The sequence below is a fragment of the Pyrgilauda ruficollis genome, unplaced genomic scaffold (genome assembly GCF_017590135.1).
Source record: "Pyrgilauda ruficollis isolate IOZ18807 unplaced genomic scaffold, ASM1759013v1 scaffold24, whole genome shotgun sequence".
Taxonomy (NCBI): domain Eukaryota; kingdom Metazoa; phylum Chordata; class Aves; order Passeriformes; family Passeridae; genus Pyrgilauda; species Pyrgilauda ruficollis.
In genome coordinates, this window is record NW_024523648.1 from 10,494,337 (window position 1) to 10,514,303 (window position 19,967).

At 39.3% G+C, this 19,967-nt stretch overlaps 1 protein-coding gene across 1 annotated transcript in view; it reads left to right on the top strand.

Moving 5' to 3' along the window:
- The window catches only part of TIAM2 (TIAM Rac1 associated GEF 2), a 96,508-nt gene that overhangs the window by 22,391 nt on the left and 54,150 nt on the right, over positions 1-19,967 (top strand). Inside the window, exons 7-10 of the mRNA XM_041469954.1 lie at positions 9,261-9,446; positions 10,415-10,561; positions 13,979-14,041; positions 18,278-18,442. Of these exons, the coding sequence (XP_041325888.1) occupies positions 9,261-9,446; positions 10,415-10,561; positions 13,979-14,041; positions 18,278-18,442 (561 nt within the window). The remainder of the gene's footprint in view (positions 1-9,260; positions 9,447-10,414; positions 10,562-13,978; positions 14,042-18,277; positions 18,443-19,967) is intronic.

The following is a 19,967-nucleotide window of genomic DNA, read 5'->3' on the forward strand; positions in this document are numbered from 1 at the left end:
AATTTTCTTGGGCATAGCTGGCACAGTGGTTGTAATTATTGCCAGGTTTCTACTGCAGAGCAGTGCAGGAGGCAGGCTGCTCAAACCCATGCATCAAATTGTTCTGTTTCAAGAGCACACAACTTTTTCTTGTCTCTTCTGTGAAAATGTTCACTGTTTTATAATAAGATCTAGCTGTTACATTGCATACCACAGAACATACAGTATGTTCTGTGAATAATTTAATATTGTATTGCGGAAGAGATTGACGAGTAGGTGCTTGGCAGTATTGTTCTGCACCTTAAGACAGCACATGAGGAATACTTCTTCCTTCCTCCAACTTTATTTGTGTAGTGGCAGACAAAACCATGTGCTTCCAGTTGAAATTTAGCCATGACTAATGATCATCTGATTGTCTGTGTGGTGGTGAACAAACATGAAGCTTTACTCTGCTCTCACTTCTAGCATGTGAACCAGGAATCACTCCAGAGATACCTTATGCAAGCACATTGTGCAGTGTTGATGTCTTGCCCATGCCCCCAGTTTTGCAGACAGTAGCAGGCAAAAGATGCTTTAATTATTTAGACATGCTTAGTGTTCAGTCAACAGCCTTACCACCCATGGCTTCTTGTGCACTAAACTTGTCTAGTAGTTTAGCCTAAATAAGTCTGTGGACTGAGGCTGCTGTATCTGTAGTTTTATTAGGCCATTTGCAAAAGACTTCTGATAACTTGAAGTGATTACTGTTCTTTGAGAGCCTTTCCAGTCAGAGTAACTATTCCTCTGTCAGTACTTCATGCTGCGTATTATGGCCCCTTGAGTAGCAAATGAGGTTTACTTCCTTCGAGCCAATACAGCATAATTATTTTTCTTTGGTTAACGAAACAGTTGTAGTTTCTGGGATTTGATGCTTATAATATTTAAAATTCTTACTCTACTGGCTTGGACTTGATGAAGAGCAGACTGACTAGTACTGACTTCACTGCCAAGCTCTTGTGGCACATTTGAGTCTGAAGCTATATGAGCAGAGTTCAAATAACATGCAGGTTTGTGTAGGGATTTGCAGTGCAGATGTTCATAAGCCCTTTGAGTGCTCAGATGTTCATAATTTATTTCCAGGTCACTTTATTTCATGGTCCAGAGCTGAGTGAGGTGAATGGAGGAGGAAAAATGTTAAACATCCTTTTATTGCAGTAGGCTTTGAGACCTAGAAGAATATACAGGTTTCTATAGATGTCTAGTGCTTGTAACATGTGATGCACTGAGGAAAAATCCTGATGTATATTAACTTAATTTATCTCTCCCTCATCAGATATTCCTGTTAGTAGTTCGTTAAGAGTCAGCTGAAGAGTATTATTGATCTATCTTAATATCTGCTAATTAGGTGCTCTGTCCTTGAAGAACTGTCATTGTTTTCCAGGTCTATAAGAAGGTGGCTTCATTCTGTAGAACTGAAATCCATCTTCAGGACTGCAGAAAATTTATTCCTGTTAATCTTCTGTCTATGTGTGTCTCAGAACATTGAATGGGGGCAGACCACTGACACAAAGAATGAAATGGATCACTGCAAACATCCAGTAGTTGGCAAAGAATAAATTTATAGCAAGAATTTTCTCCATTCTTGATCCCTTTATCTCTTTAAAATCTCTCCTTACAATTGCCTAAGGTTTGCTGGTGAAGTCACTTCAGAGAAAAGTCGATAGATAACTCAGTTGCCTAATCTTCTAATTTGTTGTCTCAGATTGGCTTTTGCAAAGAAAAAAGAAAATCTTGATTCAATTAGTAGCTGAGAATTCTTAATATACTTAGTAAGGTAATGATTTTGAGAAAATGTTATTCCTGAGGGAATAGTTTGCATATATGTAGCTGTAGTTGTTTAGTAACTGTGGTTGTTTAGTTGTATTTTGCCTATTTTGAGAAAAAAGAAAATATAAATTCTGGTTTTGGTTTTGTGTAAATTTGACGATGTTTCAATCATGGGGCAGATATTATTCCTCCATGATGAAGTACATAGTGTTGCCAATACTGTACTTCTTTAGCATGCCATGCATTCTGTGCTGGAAATCTTCAATGGTGATTTATTTTGGGAAGCCAGGGGAAACAGTGTGATTGACTTCAGAAGGACTGTGGTGGATTTTTACATAAAAATAATTTATTTTCACTGGGGAATTATCTTGGAAACTCAGATTTCTATAGCCTTTCTCCTTTTCCTTCCTCAGAAAAGCAAACACCAAATGTCAACTTACTCTTTTCTTTAAATTCTGTATTGACGTAACACCAGTACTTCTCTGCTGAAGACTTAATAATTCTCAGGACTTTAAAAGCAAGAAAAACCTTTTTTTGTTTCACAATTACTACCACCTGAAAGGCAGTTGTACTAAGGAAACCTGCACTTCTAAAATTGCTATGGGTATTTTGATATACTTTTACACGCTTTTTGGTGTCCAGCAAATGGACTGGAGAAGCTCATCCAGTACTGTCTGGTAAATTTTGTGAATTTGAATGCAATCAATCAATTGATAAAATGAGTGCTAAACAGAAGAGCAAACAAACAACAATAACAAAAAAGACAAAGAAAACATCATTTTTCTAGAGAAATTCTTGTTTTATAGGCTTGATGCTATCAAACTGGTTGGGAAATATTTTCAGTCTTGTGGCTTATATGAGGGATTCTCTCTACCTGGGTTTACTGGCCTAAGAATAATAATAATAAAAAAAAATAGAGTTTGTAAATGTTTCAGAGAAAATTGTGGCTCTTCACAAAGCTATTGGTGATGCTGGTCAGTTTAGAAGAGATCAATGAAGCATCTGCAAGATGGCAGTGTGGCTGGAAATCTCGAGTCTGCACATGCTACCTTCAGCCACATACGTTTATTATTACTATGTGAAATAAATATGTTGTGTGTGATGGTATTCTCCCAACATGTAACTTCTCCCCTCAAGTGAAGAGAATTAGGACAAAAGGTAGTAAGTTTGAAAAACTCCTGGTGCCAAGATGAATTTCAAAGCCTTTCTTTAAAAATTTTTTAGTTTTCCTAGATGTTTAACCTGCTAGAGAAACCACAGTGTTTGCTGTGAATACGGAGCCCTGTTAGTGAAAGGGATTATTAGCATTTGTTCAGATAATAATCTCTCTCTTAACAAAGAGAGCTCTTTTAACAAAATATTGCACATTAAGTCAGAAGTGAAGCTGCCTCTGCCTGCAGAACTGGTTTTAATGGGGTGGAAAATCTATCTCGCAAGAGAGACCACTGCAGCCCTTGTGTAATTGTTTATGTACTTGGTACATAAGTCTATCCTGATGTCTCACTTTAGAACAATAGCATGATTAATAGTTGCTTGAAAGCATTATGGAGTTTTGTCTTCAAATTTTAATATGTTGGCATAATCATGTTTTCCAAGCTATTCAGAGGTTTCTGATGTAATTCATATTTTCTCTGCATATAATTTTTAACTTTTCAGAGGGTTAGGAACATGTGTATTTACTGGCAGGCACTGAAATGGTGAAGTGTTAGTGAGTGAGAAGAACAGGCGCATGCTTTTTTTTGAGGTATTTTTTTTGTAAGTTTTCATATGTGTCCTCCACCTAAAAGTAGTTTGTCTGTTGCCATGAAAAAAAAAAAAAATGATCAGTAAGATGGTGGTCTGCTTATTCTGGGTAGTCGTTAAATCCATTAGTACCTTTCTTTCTTTCTTCCTTTCCCTGTAGTGGTCTCCAGCTTTTTACAAAGAGCATAACTTCATTTCTTTGTTTTTAAAATGTACTTGACTCTTTCTCTTTTCTCTTGCATTTGAAGAAGGATGATTGGAATAGGTCTGGGAATTTATTCTTCAGCCTCCACAAAGCTCAAATTTCATGTCTTAACTTTCTATAAAGCATTTGATGAAATATTTTCTGACATTGAAATCCAACTTCTCAATAACACTCAAAGGCAGTCTTTTCAGGGAACTTTGCTAACACATGCCATCATTGCTGCAGACAAATTCAGCTGGAATCTCAATACATAGTAACATTTCATTCTTCCATATCCTCTTTAAATAAAAAAAAAAATTAAAAAAAAAAAAAGGTCCAAGCTTGTTAGAACAGACCTTCAGTTTGTGTGGTCTTTGAACTGGCTAAAGCGGATTTCTGCTTCCTGAGGGGTTGGTGCAGTATCTTTCCAGATGTTACTCTTCAGTAACATTTTACTTCATTTTACCTTCCCTACATCATTAGCAAAGTACTTTAGTAGTAGTAGACTGGGAGTGAAATGAGTAGGCAGACAGAAGGTTAGGGAAGTTCAACTCCATTCTCTCTGCTGTTGTTACTGTTTTACAGATACATGAATTTCCCTCTTTGTTTTGCAAAGATTTAGCATAAGGTAATGAAAAATGAGTGTGGAGTTGCATAGCATTATCTCATACAATGGAGCTGGTGGGGCAGCCTGTTCAGAAAGGGATGACGGTCTGGGTTTTGGAGAGGGCAGCTGGGTAATAAAATTCAGTGGCTTCCTTACTTACATCCCTAGCTGCAGACATATATATAGTACCACCAAATTCCACTGGATTTTCATCAAGCTGTAAATTGGGTACACGTGTCCACTTTCATGCTATCATTGGTATTGGGAATAAGATTACCTCTATCTATTTTGGTTAAAAATTATGGAAATTCTGTTTTTCCAATGCAACCAAAAAGATGGCATTTATTGTAAAAAACCTCCATTGTCTTGTTATTTCAGGAAGATTTCTTAACCTTTTTTAAGTCACCATGCAGATGAAGAATAAAGTGTTGCTAATTTCGCATGAGTGTTGTTGTACTCTTTTACAATGCCTTCTTTATTTCTTTAAACTAAAAGTTATGATAGCATCTCAGTAGTGTTTTTTAAAGTAATGGAATTTCTGGAAGAGTGATGGTTTTGCTTCTTCGAGTTCTCTTTAGGAAGTAATGACAATAAAAATCTGTTCCCTGTCCCCAGAAACCAAGTGACTCATTTTTCCAGATGGATACAATATGAATTGTGTCTGAGAACCAGGGATTGGAATGCAAAGAGTTTGGTGTTGTTTGTAATGTGGTTGAAAAGCTGTACATATAAAACAGCAGCAGAAGTTTCTTCTCAATCCACAGAGTTCTCTACATCAGCCTGTAGAGACACTTTCCATCTGGAAATAAGATATTGTGTAGGGAAAAATTGAGAATTTTTATTGCTATAGATAGTGAATTGTGTTAGCAAGGCCCTCATGTTTCTGCATGGTATAGGAACTACTATTAAATAAAATCAGTTTTGAAGGCTGAAATATTGAGAGAAGGCCCTTCTTCCTGTGCATCTTTTCTTTTGTGCTCCTTTGAATAGATGCCAAGTGAAAAGCTGGTGTTTTGTTATCAGGTGAGCTGTCCAGGAAGTTTTTTCCACCCTCCTTCTAGGTCCTTGAGGTATTGTTACATTGAGTTGATATGGTGTAGTTTCTGGTCCAGCTTTACACCATTCACACTCTGGTTTGTTTTATTATACTGAGCTTTTTTTACTTTGTGCAGAACAAGTTTGCAAATGAGACAGTTCTTCCTCATCTCCCCAAAAGATTCTGTTTGCACTGTAGTGTACGAAGGATGAGGGGCCAGGAGCCATCCCTGAGCCACCCTGCCTTTGCTGGGACTGCTGAGGCCTTCCCTTTCCAGCCTGCAAACCCTAAACCAGCTGAGGTTTAAACCATCTGGTGCCACCGCAAATGTCACCTGCAGAGAGAACTAGAGCATGTAGGAACTATAGATCTCCAAATCACATGCTGGTAACCATTAGCCTGTATATATTTACCCCTTTTTTTTCCAAGCTCCCACTTTAAAGTTTAGCTATAGAAAACTTAGCAGGTTTATTGGTCTGAGAGAGACCTGCTTTCAAACAACTTCCTGTAGCTCCTCTGTTTGTGTGACTTAAAATGTAATTAATTTGCAATTTTTTCTTAGTGTCTGATCAGATTTTTCACTAACCTGGAGGAGATTTGACTATTTATGTTCCGAAAATGATCATTACTGCTGAAGTACTGCCAAAAGTACCATGCTGATCTTCCTTTGTGTGTTAACTCTTAATAACTCATTCTTGCACTGTCTTTGATGCAAAAGCTTATCCCTCACGTAATTACTGTCTTGCCCTTGCACCAGGCTTCCTTGCATGAGTTCTCCTGGTCCCCAGGCTAAATAATTCTCAAGGATTCCAACATTTTTACTCTTTTTTATCTCTCTACCACAGCTTCCTTTTCCACTCTACCTTACAAGATCCTGCTAAGTTCAATACATTTATTTGGGTGGCCCCCTCTTGCCTTTCTTCCAAGCTCTTTCATGCTGCCATTAAACCGAGAAATTCTTGCTTAACATTTCCCTGGACTGACAATGACATCCTCCCTTTCCTCTGGAAAAACCCTTTAACTCTTTCATGTTTCATGTCTGCTCACTAGTCTTGGTATGCCTCATTTCTGGCCATATCTCTCATCTCTTTTTGGACTCACTTCATGCTGGCATTAGCCTTTGTCGCCCGTTCCTGCTCCCACAGCTGTCTGCTGCATCCACTTTTTCCTGTTTGCTTTCGAGCAGATTTCAAAGGGCCGTTTTTTCTGTGCATGATGAAGTTAAGTCCTTGAGCCTTCTTTCGGGTAGTCCTCCCACGTGGGACAGAGATTTGCCTCACACAATAGCAGAATAGGGATTGCAGCAGCGAGTCTGCAGGCTGTAAATTAACTTCATGGACCAGGTCATACTGTGCTTTGAAGTTGTTGCTTTTTTATTTGTGTGCTTCTCCCGTTTAGTCTTCAAGAATATAAATCTCTAGGAAGAATTATCATAGTTTAAAAGCCCTAGACAAATAGCAGCTGGTATTGGTTCATGGTCTGCAATTGGTTCCAGACATCCCTGGTTTTGATAAGACTACAAGACAATCCCAGAAATTCCTTGCCTACAGCTTTTGCTAATGCCATTAAATGTAACATTGTGATTACCGATGCTTTTGGAGCTGATTAGCCAGTATCCTGTGTGACTGATAAACACTGTAATTTAATTATTTCTTCAGAATGCCCCCATGTAATTCCCCACTTCCCCTTCTTAGATTTTTTTAAATTTTAAAATACAACTTCATGTAAATGTTTAATGAGGATTTTGAAGAAGGCCTAAGACACACAAGGATGCCTGTTCTCAGCCTGTGTTCAATGAGGACAGGATGCTCCACTACAGCAGTGCCCAGAACAAAACTTCCTTTGTTCCTGAGCTATTAAAAGTTGACTTGGCTCTGTACCCACAGAGGTGTCATCTTGAAGGGAAAGACATTACCTGAGCTTGTAGCTTTTGGCTTTGTGAAAAGCTGACAACCATGTTTTCATTCTAGTTGGATGTTGACACAGAGAAAGAGCCCATCTCACAATCTCCTGTTGGACTTGTCCCATGTGTAAAGTACTGGCAAACAGAAAAATGCTCTAAGAAGCATCTGAGAGCATAAAGAAAGAAAAAAAAAATCAAATAAACCCAGGGAAAAGAAAGATTATTCTTTTCTTTCTGGAACACAGAGGAGAAGATGCATGTTTCAAATGTTTGTGATGAGAGATTAGACAAGGCATCTTCATTATGTGTATGTCTCTGTCCATTTTCACTAGACTTCTGTGAATTTATCTCATTATAAGCTTTTGTAAATTCTCTCTTTTGCCTTTAATAGTCATTCTTTGAAAGATTTTTTAAGTATACTGTGAATTACAATTTTGCATTCATACCTGTGAAAAATAGTATATTGTCTTCCATTTCCTCACCCTACTCACCAAATAAGATTTACCTCTTACTTCCAAAAGTACCTGATGCAACAATTGGTGAGCACATATGTAAGGAAGCTGGACTAGGTGGGCTCTCTATCGGATGTAGCACAAACTTTAGCATCATGTTCTTTGCTTACTTGTTTCATTCTTGAAAGTAAAGTGGCAAAATACTTGCTTAATTCTTGAAATATTTGGCAGCATTATAAGGAAACGGAACTGATTTTGCTTCTAAATGAGCCTAAAGGGCATAGTCCACCTGAGGTTTTATATTTGTCAGCTTGTTTCCTGGGCCACAAAGGTGCTTGTCCCAGCCTTGGCTGATCCCAGTGTGAGGTGATAATGTCCTGTGCACATGGGGACAGGCAGGTGTGCTAGAAAAAGGTATAAAGCCAACGCTCATTAGAAAAAATGTGATGAACTTTCTCCACAGCCCTAAACCACCTGTTGAGCAGGCAGTCTGCAGTGATTGGAGCTGGCATTGGAAGTTCAGTGTTGCCAGGGTTATTTCAACAGTTGTCAGTACATGATCTTGGTGTTCCTTGACCTAATGGACATGCCTTTTCTGCCTTCTCATTTATCACTGTGCTTGCTGCCTTTTTCATTTGTACTACCTATAGGTATTACTGTGTGATGTGCATTAATTGTACAATCTGCAGGGCAGATTTTTGCTGCAAGAACCAGTATGTAAATTGGGGAAATGAAGAGCAAAATTTGACTTTGGTGCAATGCATAAGAATATGTATTTAAATAAGTATGCATGTTTTAAATGAGTGTGAATATGTTTGTTTAAATGAGTGCGTATTTACAAAAATACTTAAAGCCTGTCATCTAAACCTTGATTTAGAGCTTTCAGTCTAGTAAATATTTGAGTCTTCACTTTCTAATTTTACATTGAAATGGGGTTAAATTGTTACATCTTAATGTACCTGTGGTAGATATATTTTAAGAATTGCATATTTACATTACTTCTTTTGGTACAGTGGTTTGTATTGGGTCTGTATAGCTGTTTTTGCAGTTTGCAGTGTTGTCTCCTGTTTACAGTTAGAGGAGCCGTAAGATGGTAGTAAAGATGAAGAGAACCTACCACTGTAGCTACTTTGCTACTTTCAGCCAGCCAGCCAGCTACACAATCTAAGCTAAAAAAACCCCCAAAACTAATTTCCAAAAAAAAAGGGGTGGTGGGAGGGAAGAAAAAGAAAAAAAAGCAAATTTTTGTGAACCATAGGGTTGTGTTTTTATGTAACTGTTTTTGTGGCTATCAAACTACCCGAAGTTCATGGTATGTTCATCTTGTCAGTATGTGTTTAAGACCACCAGCTTTGTTTTATTTCAAGTCATCTTTTGGGTTGATGTAACACAATATGACTGAATGTGTTTTGGCAGGGAATAACTAATCTAATCCATATACTACCAGATGAAAGCAATTTACTCTGGGCTTGGGGAAACGCTCAAATTTTCAGTGCAGCCCACAAAGGCATTTTCCCCCCATTTAATTGTCCCCTTTTATATCCAAACAGATCCAGCAATGGGAACAAAACCTGGAAAAATTTAACATGGACCTTTTCCGAATGCGATGTTACCTATCCAGTTTGCAAGGTGGGGAGCTCCCAAACCCAAAGAGCCTTTTGGCTGCTGCCAGTCGTCCTTCAAAATTGGCGTTGGGAAGGCTCGGCATTTTCTCTGTCTCATCCTTCCATGCACTGGTAAGTCCAAATGCACTTCTGTGGGTGTGTTACACAAAAACACCATGTGCTTAGATGTGGAATTGTGCTGGGATAATACATGGCTGCACCCACATGCATTGCACCCACATGGTACAGACAGCCCTGTACCCTTGTCACCCTCTCTGCCTGCTCCTTGACTGCAAATACATTTTCTTCTGCAGGATATGGCCACCGTGGTTTTGTTGGTTTTTTTTTTTTTTTTTGCCCCAGAGGACTCCAGACTTGGAGTCCCTCCTAAAAAGGAAGTATTCTTAGAACAGGCTAAAGCTAGAGACAATTAAAAACTAAATGTCACTTTTTTTAAGAACTGTGGGCTGTGTTTCTAAGGAAGAATGAGTGAGATCCTCAGCTGTAAGCTGTTGCCACCCTGTCTGCTTCAAGGGGAGTACAGCAGTAGCAGGTTCACCTCTGCTCTTCAACCTTGGCAGGGCTGCAAGGCTGATCTTGGCAGAGAGGGTTGGATCACATTTTCTGCATGAAAAGTCTGAAGAGTAGTACTGAAAGACCTGTCAGGGAATGTGGTCCTCTCTACCACTGATTTTATCTGTGTGGTTTGTGCCGTTCCTTGTTAATAACTCAATGCCATAGCATTTATCTCCTGTGTTTGGCAATTTGGAGAGTCTGTCTTCCTCTAGAAATTTCATATCTGAATGATAGGTTATTGTTCTTATTCAGAGCCCTTTCATTAGCTTTTGTTTTACAGAGCAATATTTTATCAGATTCTCCCTTCCTATGGCTTCTAATTTTGCCCCATGACAAAAAAAAGTATGCTGCCATGCCACTGAAATACTGAAACAAGCATCACTGCTGAAAGCTTAGAACATTGTATTTGCACTTTGGCATGTTACACTGAGATGAACTGAAGTAACCCCCATTTGATGCCTCAGATTGAAATATTTTTCTGTTATGAAAGTGATACAAGAGGGTCTGTCTCTGTGTTTAAATAGATCTGCTCCAGGGATGAAGCTGCTCTCAGGAAACGTACCCTGTCTCTGTCCCAAAGGGTTCGAAATAAGAAGGGTTTATTTTCTTCTCTAAAAGGACTGGACACATTGGCAAGAAAAGGAAAAGAAAAGCGACCTTCCATAACTCAGGTAGATCTTACTTGCTGGGGATGGCACAGAATGGCTTGTTTCTCCTGGAGTTCATCCTGCAAGGTGCTGTTGGTGCACAGGGTAGAAGACATTTGTCCGTCAAACCTACCTCCAAGGTCTCAGCAGGTTTGGCAAACTTGCAATGGGATCATCACCTGTGAAGAGTATATGTCCAATTTGGGATTTTTTTTGTGATAAATAAGATTGATGAATGACAGGTTTTGACCCAGTAATTCAGTTATTGTCAGCCTAAGAACATCAGGCTGGAATTTGTAAGAAAACTTCTCTTCTGGCACATTGCAAACTGTTTGGAAGTAGGGTTTCTTTCAAGATAGCTTCTCTGCACAGTCCTTAATACAGTGTGTGCTTGTTTGTGGCTGGGACTCTGAAGCACTGTTGCAATTCAATATAGAGTGACATAGGTGATTCTTCAAGGGAAAAAGAGACTGTGCAGAGACAAACATCTTTGGCATGGCCTCTTAAAGCAGCACACACTGCCTGGCAGTACATTTTAGCCACCAGGAGAAGACTGCTGTCATGCAGGGAGTCGGCTCTCAGTACAGACAGCTGACTAATAATGCCAGACCAGTTTACTGAAGACTTGGCACAGGTTTGGTGTGCAGGGTCAGGCTGGCTCTAGGGAGAGGGACTATGCTGATGTGTGCCCCCACCAAAGGGCTGCACTGCTGGTGAAACCACAGCATCTTTTTCTCTTTCTGGATCTAATGGCCCATGCTTACATTTAGTGCAAGCTCCACACTTCAGGAGTCTGTGTTTTCTCAATAAAAGCTCAGTTATATGCAAAACAAAAGTTTTCTGCCTTTTCCCTGAAAAAAAGGTAAATAAGAGCAGAGATGCTTCTTGACAGTGAGGCTGAATTTACAGAGGTGCATTCTCACTCAGAGCACTACTGTTTTCACTAGCCTCTGCCATGTCTGCTGTTGCTCCTGCAAAGCAGTATTTTGTGCATTGTTCATTAGGTAACTTTGTTCCTGGCCCTTGATTTTATTAGTCACAAAATCTCTGATCAGCATGTGTGGTAGTCTGTTGCAGAATATTTAAACAAGCCTATCTGTACATGTCCTGCTATAGACACAGAGCTGATCCAACAGATTTCATGTTGCAAAATAACACATCAGGATTTTCTGGTCTAGTGGTTTGTATTTTTAATAAGTAAATATCTATGTATTACACTGGCATTAAACTTGTGCCTGTTACACATTTTAGCATATTGATTGAGATGTGTTAACATGGTGAAATTGATTAATAAAACTCAAGTCTGTGTTACAATAGAAGGAACTAAAGGAGAAATTTTCCCTAGGTCATCCTTGTCACATCCTCTGTGTTCTCCAGCAGCAGAGTCTGGTCTGGGAGTCCTGCACCTCTATTTCTTTATTAATGTGAGCACTGAGGGAAGGAATGTTATACCCTTTAGCTCTGTTCTCAGCAGAGCTGATACCTTGCTGATACTGTTTTTAACTGGGTAATAAGTCTTCTCATATGCTTTATAGCCCATGAAGGGGATTCTGTGGAGCTCAGGGACAGGGAATATTATAGCTGTGGCAAGGAGAGGAGGCTCCTGCTGCCCTCCCAGTGCTTTTCAGAGCAAAGAGAAGGGAGGCCTGTCACAGGCAGATGTGCCCCCCATGGGTGTTTACCCTTCTTATTTCAAACCTTGCAATCAGCTGGCCCAAAAAATGTTTTCATTTTCACGGACAAGCTGGAGTTCTTAATTTTGTTTTTCTTTTTGTAATTAAACACCCTGCAATATAAGTAAGAAAATTTAAATGCTGAGTGTTGCCCATAAAAGTCAGGAATTTTTATGGGCATGGCTTAAAAACTGACCCATGAACCTAGAAGATGGCTAAAGAGAGAGCCACATCCTTGCTCAGACTTGTGTATATGCACATAATTCTATATCAAGATCAGAATAGGCCTGAGGATAACTTTCTTGTCTCTTTCAGCCAATTGGGTTAAGCAGAGAAGTGGAGGTTCTTTCTCTGCTCATTGTGTTGAGATGTTTCTGTCAAACAGTAGATTAAAAAAAGTCTTGCTTTCTTGGATTTAGGTTCATTTGTCTGTAGCTGGTATGTTTTGATCTACAGTACCCTAGCTTCAAAATTAGATGGTATATTCTTGAAGATCATTGTGTCAGAGAAGTTTTTAATTTTATCTTGTTTATTTTTATGGCATTAATAAAAATGTTCAGAGTTTCTGTGCTGGGAAGCTTTTGTAAACATTAATGAAGTGGCTCAGTCTTCTACAAATCAGTTAATAAAACTGCACTGTAGCAGATGGGGGACGTCTAGGCTCACATTATCCTCAGTTTCTTAAATGCTTATCTGCTTTCATATGTCTAAATGGTGAACTGTTTTGAAAAATCATGAGCAATAAAATACTTTGATTATATCTGTGGGTGAGACAAGGAAGTTCAGAAGTGGTACCTTGTATTTGCATTGGCAGAAACTGGATTTTATATGAAATCTAGGGAGTTTGTTGTCTTGGATTATCTGAAAGGCTTTTGCTAATACCAGAACCCCCCAAAAGCTCAGCTGCAAGTGTGATATTGTCCTAATTTGTTGACTGCAGAAGAAGTTGAAAAAATGGTTTTTAAAATTTGCAGTTTAGGAGGGTAATGTTATTACTTGCGAATCTCAATGTCATATATAAAGTGTATAGGTCTATCCTTGTGTTTACACCAGCCTTATCACTGAAATATTTGTATCCATAGCCATTTATTTTATTTAAAAAAAAATAATCTTAGCACCTTTGTGAGATACCAGTAGTTAAATTTCCAAAGCATGTGGGAAATGCACATCTGAGGTCCTGCCTTCACCACTTCCAAAGCAGACAGAGTAGTCAGCTACTTTCATTGCTTAATAGTGTGAGGTTTGGGTCAACTATGCCTTTAAAGCTAACCTAAAAGTTTCAATTGATACCGCCAAGAAAACTGGTTAGAAAAGATGAAAAACTGTACGGTAGGAGGTTTTAGAAACCAGCAACAACTATTTGAAATAGTCCCTTGAAGTCATGATGAGATTTGTAGCTCTCCCTAACAGTATCCTGAAGGGTGAAATTTTTAATTCCACATCCAAGTGTATGGTTTGAAGGCAAATGACTTTAATCTTATTACTAAATACTAGATAGGAAAAAATAAGAACATGTTTTATATGTATTTGAATCTGAGTGTCCATGTAGCTTAAATTTTCTTTATATAGAGAGAGTTGTATTTCTTTATTACTTCTAGTCAGAATAAAGCAACAAAAGGTACAAAAGATCCCTGGGACTTAGCAGGTTGATATATATTCCTTAATTTAATTTTATTTTTTGTTTTTTCAATAGATTTACCCAAAACTTGTCAGAAGCAAAGGTGTTTATTTGTTCAACCTACTCATTTATCTGTGATGTTTTCAATAGGTTTTTGATACAGCAGGAGGACATGGATTTTCTGGCATGCAGAATTCAGCCAACTCTGCTGAGGTATGATATGCCTGTTCTCATTCTGCATCATCATGTTTTTGAATTCCTGAATGTATTTCTCTAAGGTAATGGCGGGGCTGGTTCAGAGACCCTAAAGAAGTTCATACAATGTATTTATTGTTAGATGACAGGATTATAGCTCTGCTATTGAAACCACATCAACATAAGTTTCTGAGCATTCATGGTAAGCTTTAAAAAACCAAACCAATACTCCTAGAAGCTTCTTCACACACTAATACATACAGTCTGTACACTGTGAGAGAGACTTGGGGCCGAGCTTGTTTGAAAGCATCTTTCACAGTATGGCAAATCATAGGGTGGTTTGGACTGGAAGTGACCTTTATAGGTCACCTAGTCCAACCCCCTGCAATAAACATGAAAATCTTCAACTAGATCAGACTGCTCGGAATCCCAATCTGACCTTAATGGTTTCCAGGGATGAGATGAAACCCAGGGTATATTTTTCCCCTTTGTCTGCTTCAACAGAACCTTTGTATTTTGAGTTTTAAGGCAATAAAATCTATGTAAAGTCTATGGGCCACCCTATCAGAGAAGTGAGATTTAATATAAAGCTGGAGATTGCCCAAGTAAAGGAGAAGGATGGAGCATCCCTTAGCTGCATTAGCCAGTAAATTGCTGTGATTGATCTTCTCTGATACCCAGGAGGAGGAGATATGCTGCTTTTGCCTGCCTGGCTTCAGTCATGGCCCTTCTCCATTCCTTCAGCCTCCCTGGGGTGCAGTGTTGCCATCCCCCAGTCTGGAAGGACATCTCCCACTGACAGCAGCTGTCCTGTAATCCTGTAACACTGTTTCGCCTTATGAAAGTATCTTCACATTTTGTCTGTTCTTTGAAAAAATGGATTGAAATACCGGAATTCCCTTTGTTACTCAGCCACTTGCCTGTTATTTCCTGGAGCGGGAAAGTATTTAAACCGAATCACTCCTCTGTTTTCAAAATAAATTGTAATTATTGGGTTGAAATCAACTCCTGTAGAGAACATTTAAAAAATTCCTCCAGAATGTACCACTGTGTGTGGTGTGAGATGGCATCCATCTCCCATCTCAGGGACAGCAAACACAATGCATTCCTGTTCAAACATGCTGAAACGTGGAAAGGTTTGCCACATGAGAAGCGACCAAATCTCTTGGGCACAGCCCCTGAAGGGCTGTGACACCAGTCCTTTGGTTGGGTGCCAATCCCCTCGGGGCTGGGAGGTTGCTGCAGCTGCCTTATACACCAGGGTCTGCTGTGGTTCTCCTGTCCTCTGGCCTAACAGGAGCATTTACTCCTCCTGAACCCTTCTAAGCAGACAGAGAAATGTTTTGAACTAGGGAGCAGGCAGAATGAAATGCTCTCCCTTTGGTGAAGTGTCAGCAAAGGGATAAGGTCTGTCTTTTTGTCCCAGCTCTAGGTAAAGCATCCTTCTCTAAATTCAGATAGGGGCTCACAGCCCTCTTCCCCAGGTAGAAGGGGACCATCAGAGGTCAATATGGCTGCAGGTTTTGGGCCAGGATTTAATAATTTAGCAGGGTTTCAAGACTAGAAAAACACACACAGTTTAGGTGCTGAGCAGACCTCTGGAGCTGGAGAAAAACATTTTTTTCCCTTATTATTTCAACCCTATTTCTGAAACCTTTTTTTTCAATGGGTATTAAATACAGCGTGGGCATTTTTAAGATCCTGACATTTTGGTGAATCATACGACAACTCAGAAATGATTCATCATAACTTTGAAAACCGTTACGCTGGCATCAGCCTGGTTTCACTTGCTGATTTAAAATGAAAAAAAAACAAAAACAGCATCAAAACTTTTATAAAATGCTGCCTGGGTATGACAAATAGCGAAGTCTGCCAGGGAAGCTGTATTTTCCCTGAAAAGGATGATAAAACTAGAGGCAAATAGTGGGGGAAATTATGAAGTAACCTATTGGTCCTGCAGCAGCCCTGTGGCACAACATGTGACAGTCTGCAAGTCCTGGCGCCTCTTTCTGGAAAATTGGATGGGTTGTTATAACTTCATGTGGCAATGAATGAATGAACTATTGTGGAATTGGTCACTGCAGGCATAACAGGAAAAAAAAACCCTTTTCACGTCAGATTTTCTGAGACGGAAAATGTGGATGAAGCAACGGTTCCTTGACTGCAGTTAAGGAACACAGTCATGTTTAATAACAGAGGGAAGTTTATCTCAAATTGTATGCTTGAGCATCAATGTACATGGCAAGGAAAGGATGTAGCTCACATTGTCTGCAGAGCTTTCTGTCCTGTTATGAAAGCTTACATCAAAAGGTGGCCTTGAACCTATTTCTCATCACCTTAATCCTCTATGATATGAGGTTATGGGTTTGTTTTTTTTCATCTCTGGCAATAGTGAGATTTATTCCAGTTGTACAGATTTGGAATGCTAGTGTTGCAGGGCAATAAACCATTGCAGCAGTTGCAAACCTCCCTTGCTGAGGCAGGCATAGCATTGGTTTTCCCTGGAGAAAGCCACCAGGGAAATTCAGCCTGACTCATGTGTGCTAATCTCTTACAGCCTCCCTGCCTTGCCCCCCTTCTCCTTTCTGTTATTTACACTGTGGAGGTAGGTCAGGCTTCATTCTCAGGCAGTTGATTTAGTGCTGAGAGGACTAGAGTTCCGCAGGAATTATCTTCTTCAACATCATCAGCATTACCTACAGCCACCAAGGTCAAACTTCTCCTGGTGTGGATTTCACCACTGCGTTAATTGCAGTAGCAGAACATGACTCCTGTTGTGTATAAATTGATGGATTTCAGTAGGATTTCCATCACCTGTGTTAATTGAAATTTCATGTTCAACTAGTTAAAAGGGACGGTTGAGCAAGACAGACAAGATTAATGAAAAGACTTAGTTCATTAATATTATTCCACCAAACCAGTGTTATTCTGGCATCCCATTATTACTACACCACAATCTGGGATGTCTGTAACCTGAATTTCTGCATTGTTTGGTAATTACCTGGATAGGATTGCTTGCTTCACTGTTTTTACAGCCACAGTTGTTATTTGCAAAAAGAAAAGAATATTGGTTTCTCTGTAGTTACTGACAGATTGTTGTCAATAACTTTGCTGCCTGCAGCAAGGAAAAGAGGCTCTGTGCAGCTTTTGCAGCAGCTTTTAATTGTGGTGTGCCCCGGGCTTGTGTCCCAATGGAGAGGGGGCAGAATTGTGTAATCAAGGGTCTTTATGTAGGCAACAAATCCCCCCAGCACAACAAACAAACAAAAAATACTAACAAAAAGCATGAAGGTGGTAGGGATGCCTGGGAACAGCTCAGGATATCTTAACATATGCCTTGAGTGGAAGTCTTGCCACTCTGTGGAGTTACTGTCTATTTCCAGTGGCTGTATGGGGAATCAAGGGACCCCATCTGCATAAACTTAAATGCCTTGATATAGGTAATTAAGTGATGTGCTGATTAGGCTGACCCAAATAATATGTGAAACTCCAAATTCTGAACAGCTCTTGGTGTATGTCTTGTCCTTGTGTGGCTTCCTTTGAAACATGCAGCCTGAAGTGCAGTACAGGAGAAAGTGTAAAAGTGAAGGGTGAGAAAGTGACAGGGAATTTATTTAGGACTGATGTTATTTGATCAAGCAGAGTGGCATTGGAAGGAGGGAGAATGTGGAGCAAAATGGTAAACAGGCAGATACCTTCTGCTGCCAATGAAACATCATGTTCTCAAACTGTAAATAAAATAGGAGCACTTTATTCTTACTTTCGGCCTTTTTTTTGTTATAGCTAGCCTTGCCCCACAGCGCTCTCTGCTGGAATTTTTTGGTCATCTTCTGTCAAAATGACACCAATTTGTTTATTTATTTATTTACAGAGTTATTTTACGTATATTGGTTAGTTACAATTGTAGTTGTCAGTTCTTCTTAAAAATTTATTTCCACTGTGATATAAAACCAGGTAGATACATATTTCCACATTAAATCAATGATTAGTATGAGATAAAGGCATAAAACTCCGTAATGGGAAAGCACAGCAAGTTCAATCCGAGCTCTAGAAAATCAGGTCTTCAATAATGAATGAGATAACAGGTAACAGAACTCTGCCTGGATTGCCATGGGGAAAATACACAGCACTGTTTTTGAATCATAGCCACTGCAAACTGCTAATGTAATTGAAATGGTTTCGTATGGTTTGGTTGTTTTTGTTTTGGTTTTTAACATCTATATATGTTGTACTTTCCTCTCTTCTTTCCAGCAGCAAGTCGACGATTTTTTGAATGTCTACTGCTCAGTGCCAGAGAGCATCCAGAAGGAGAATGCTTGGGAAACACAGACGTATGTTCATTTCTGTGATGGCCAAGCTGTGGCACTGACACTCAAACCAGAGCACAGGGTGGAGGATGTTTTGTCTTTGGCATGCAAGGTACTTATTTTTGATGCAAAATTGCTCCTTGTAAATAGCTGTGGACTTGAGAAGGAACGCGGTATATCAGTGGATGCATGAATAGGGAAAACTGTGGTAAGATTATCATTATATATAATAATACAGTAATGAGATAATATATAATACTAATAATACATAATGAGACAGCAACAGGGAGATGCTTAAGGCACATTGCTCTCTTTCCTTAGTTGTGGTTTTTATATGCTGTAGCTAAGGCAGCAGGGTTGTGGAAAGGTTTTCAAGAGTGTTGCTGGAGACAGCACACAGGAGGTACTTGCAGAGCAGCGACAGTGTGCCAGGTAGTCAGCCCTGGGCAGCCTCAGCACGTGTCCACTCTGTCTTGTCCTTGCAGCAAACCTGGTTGTTCTGTGCAAATTAATCACAGAGGAGCAACAGGGACTGGTTGAGTTAGAGCCAGGAGATTAAAACATTTAAGACGGCTGTGACAAAGGCTATCATATAGGTTTGCTTCTGAAATGCCCTTTATAAGCTTTTAATTAAATACAAGCTCTATTTGTGAATTTCAAAGAGTGAGTTCATTTGTGAAAGTCAGTGCTGGTGAATTGAGAGGGATTGCTATAGACCACGGAACAGAAAACAGTCACAGGTTGAAGGTAAAATACAAATACCAGTTTTAGCTACAGACACAAAAACACTGGCACCTGTGGAACATTGTAATATACCTAACATTTCTGCCTCCATATGTGTCAGTGCTTGAACTCTACAACTTGACAATTCAAGACACTTAAATTATGCTAAACAGCTTTTTGGAAAAAAATACTCTTTACCCCCAAGTTCTGTTTTCTGGCCAACTGGTAAATATATTATATTTACTTCACAAGGGAAAAAACAGGAAAAAAAGGAGTCCTGTGCCGGACAAGATCCAGCTGTAGCTTTTGGCATAGGTTACGGTGAATTTCCATGTGAACTCATTGAACTGGTTTGAAGTTAAAGAAGTTTGAGGCTTTGGAGGAAAGGGCCCAATTTAATGGCTCTTTTCACATGCTAATATTGGGTGGAAATAAAAAAGTAGAAAAACTTTCAACAATCCAGAGTAAACTATTGTTTTTAAAATCAAAATAAGTGCTCTGATTTAGGCAAGTCCTAATTCATCTCCAGGGCATCATTAAGAAGAAATTATCTTCTTGTGGCTTCTCCTGATGGAGACTGAGTCCTTGAGAAAATATTTAATGTTTGGCTTTACTTTTAAAAACTTGGCTGTGCCCGGTCAGGCTGAAGGGATTGTCTGATACACGACTTGGCCACCAGGTGGCACGGAAGAGACAGAACAGTCTGAAGTCCTTGGGGCGCCATGGGAGACCCCTAAAGGAGGAAAATAAAAGTGAAATTAAGTTGGAAAAGGAAATTCCTTACCTCTCTTACTCTATCATTCAAAAATATTTGTAATTCTAAAGCTGACTTTTAATTGTCATTGTCTGTATCACATGAAAATTTGGTTTTAAATTCCTTGGTTTTTTTCTTAAATGTTTTTCTGTTTTATTTT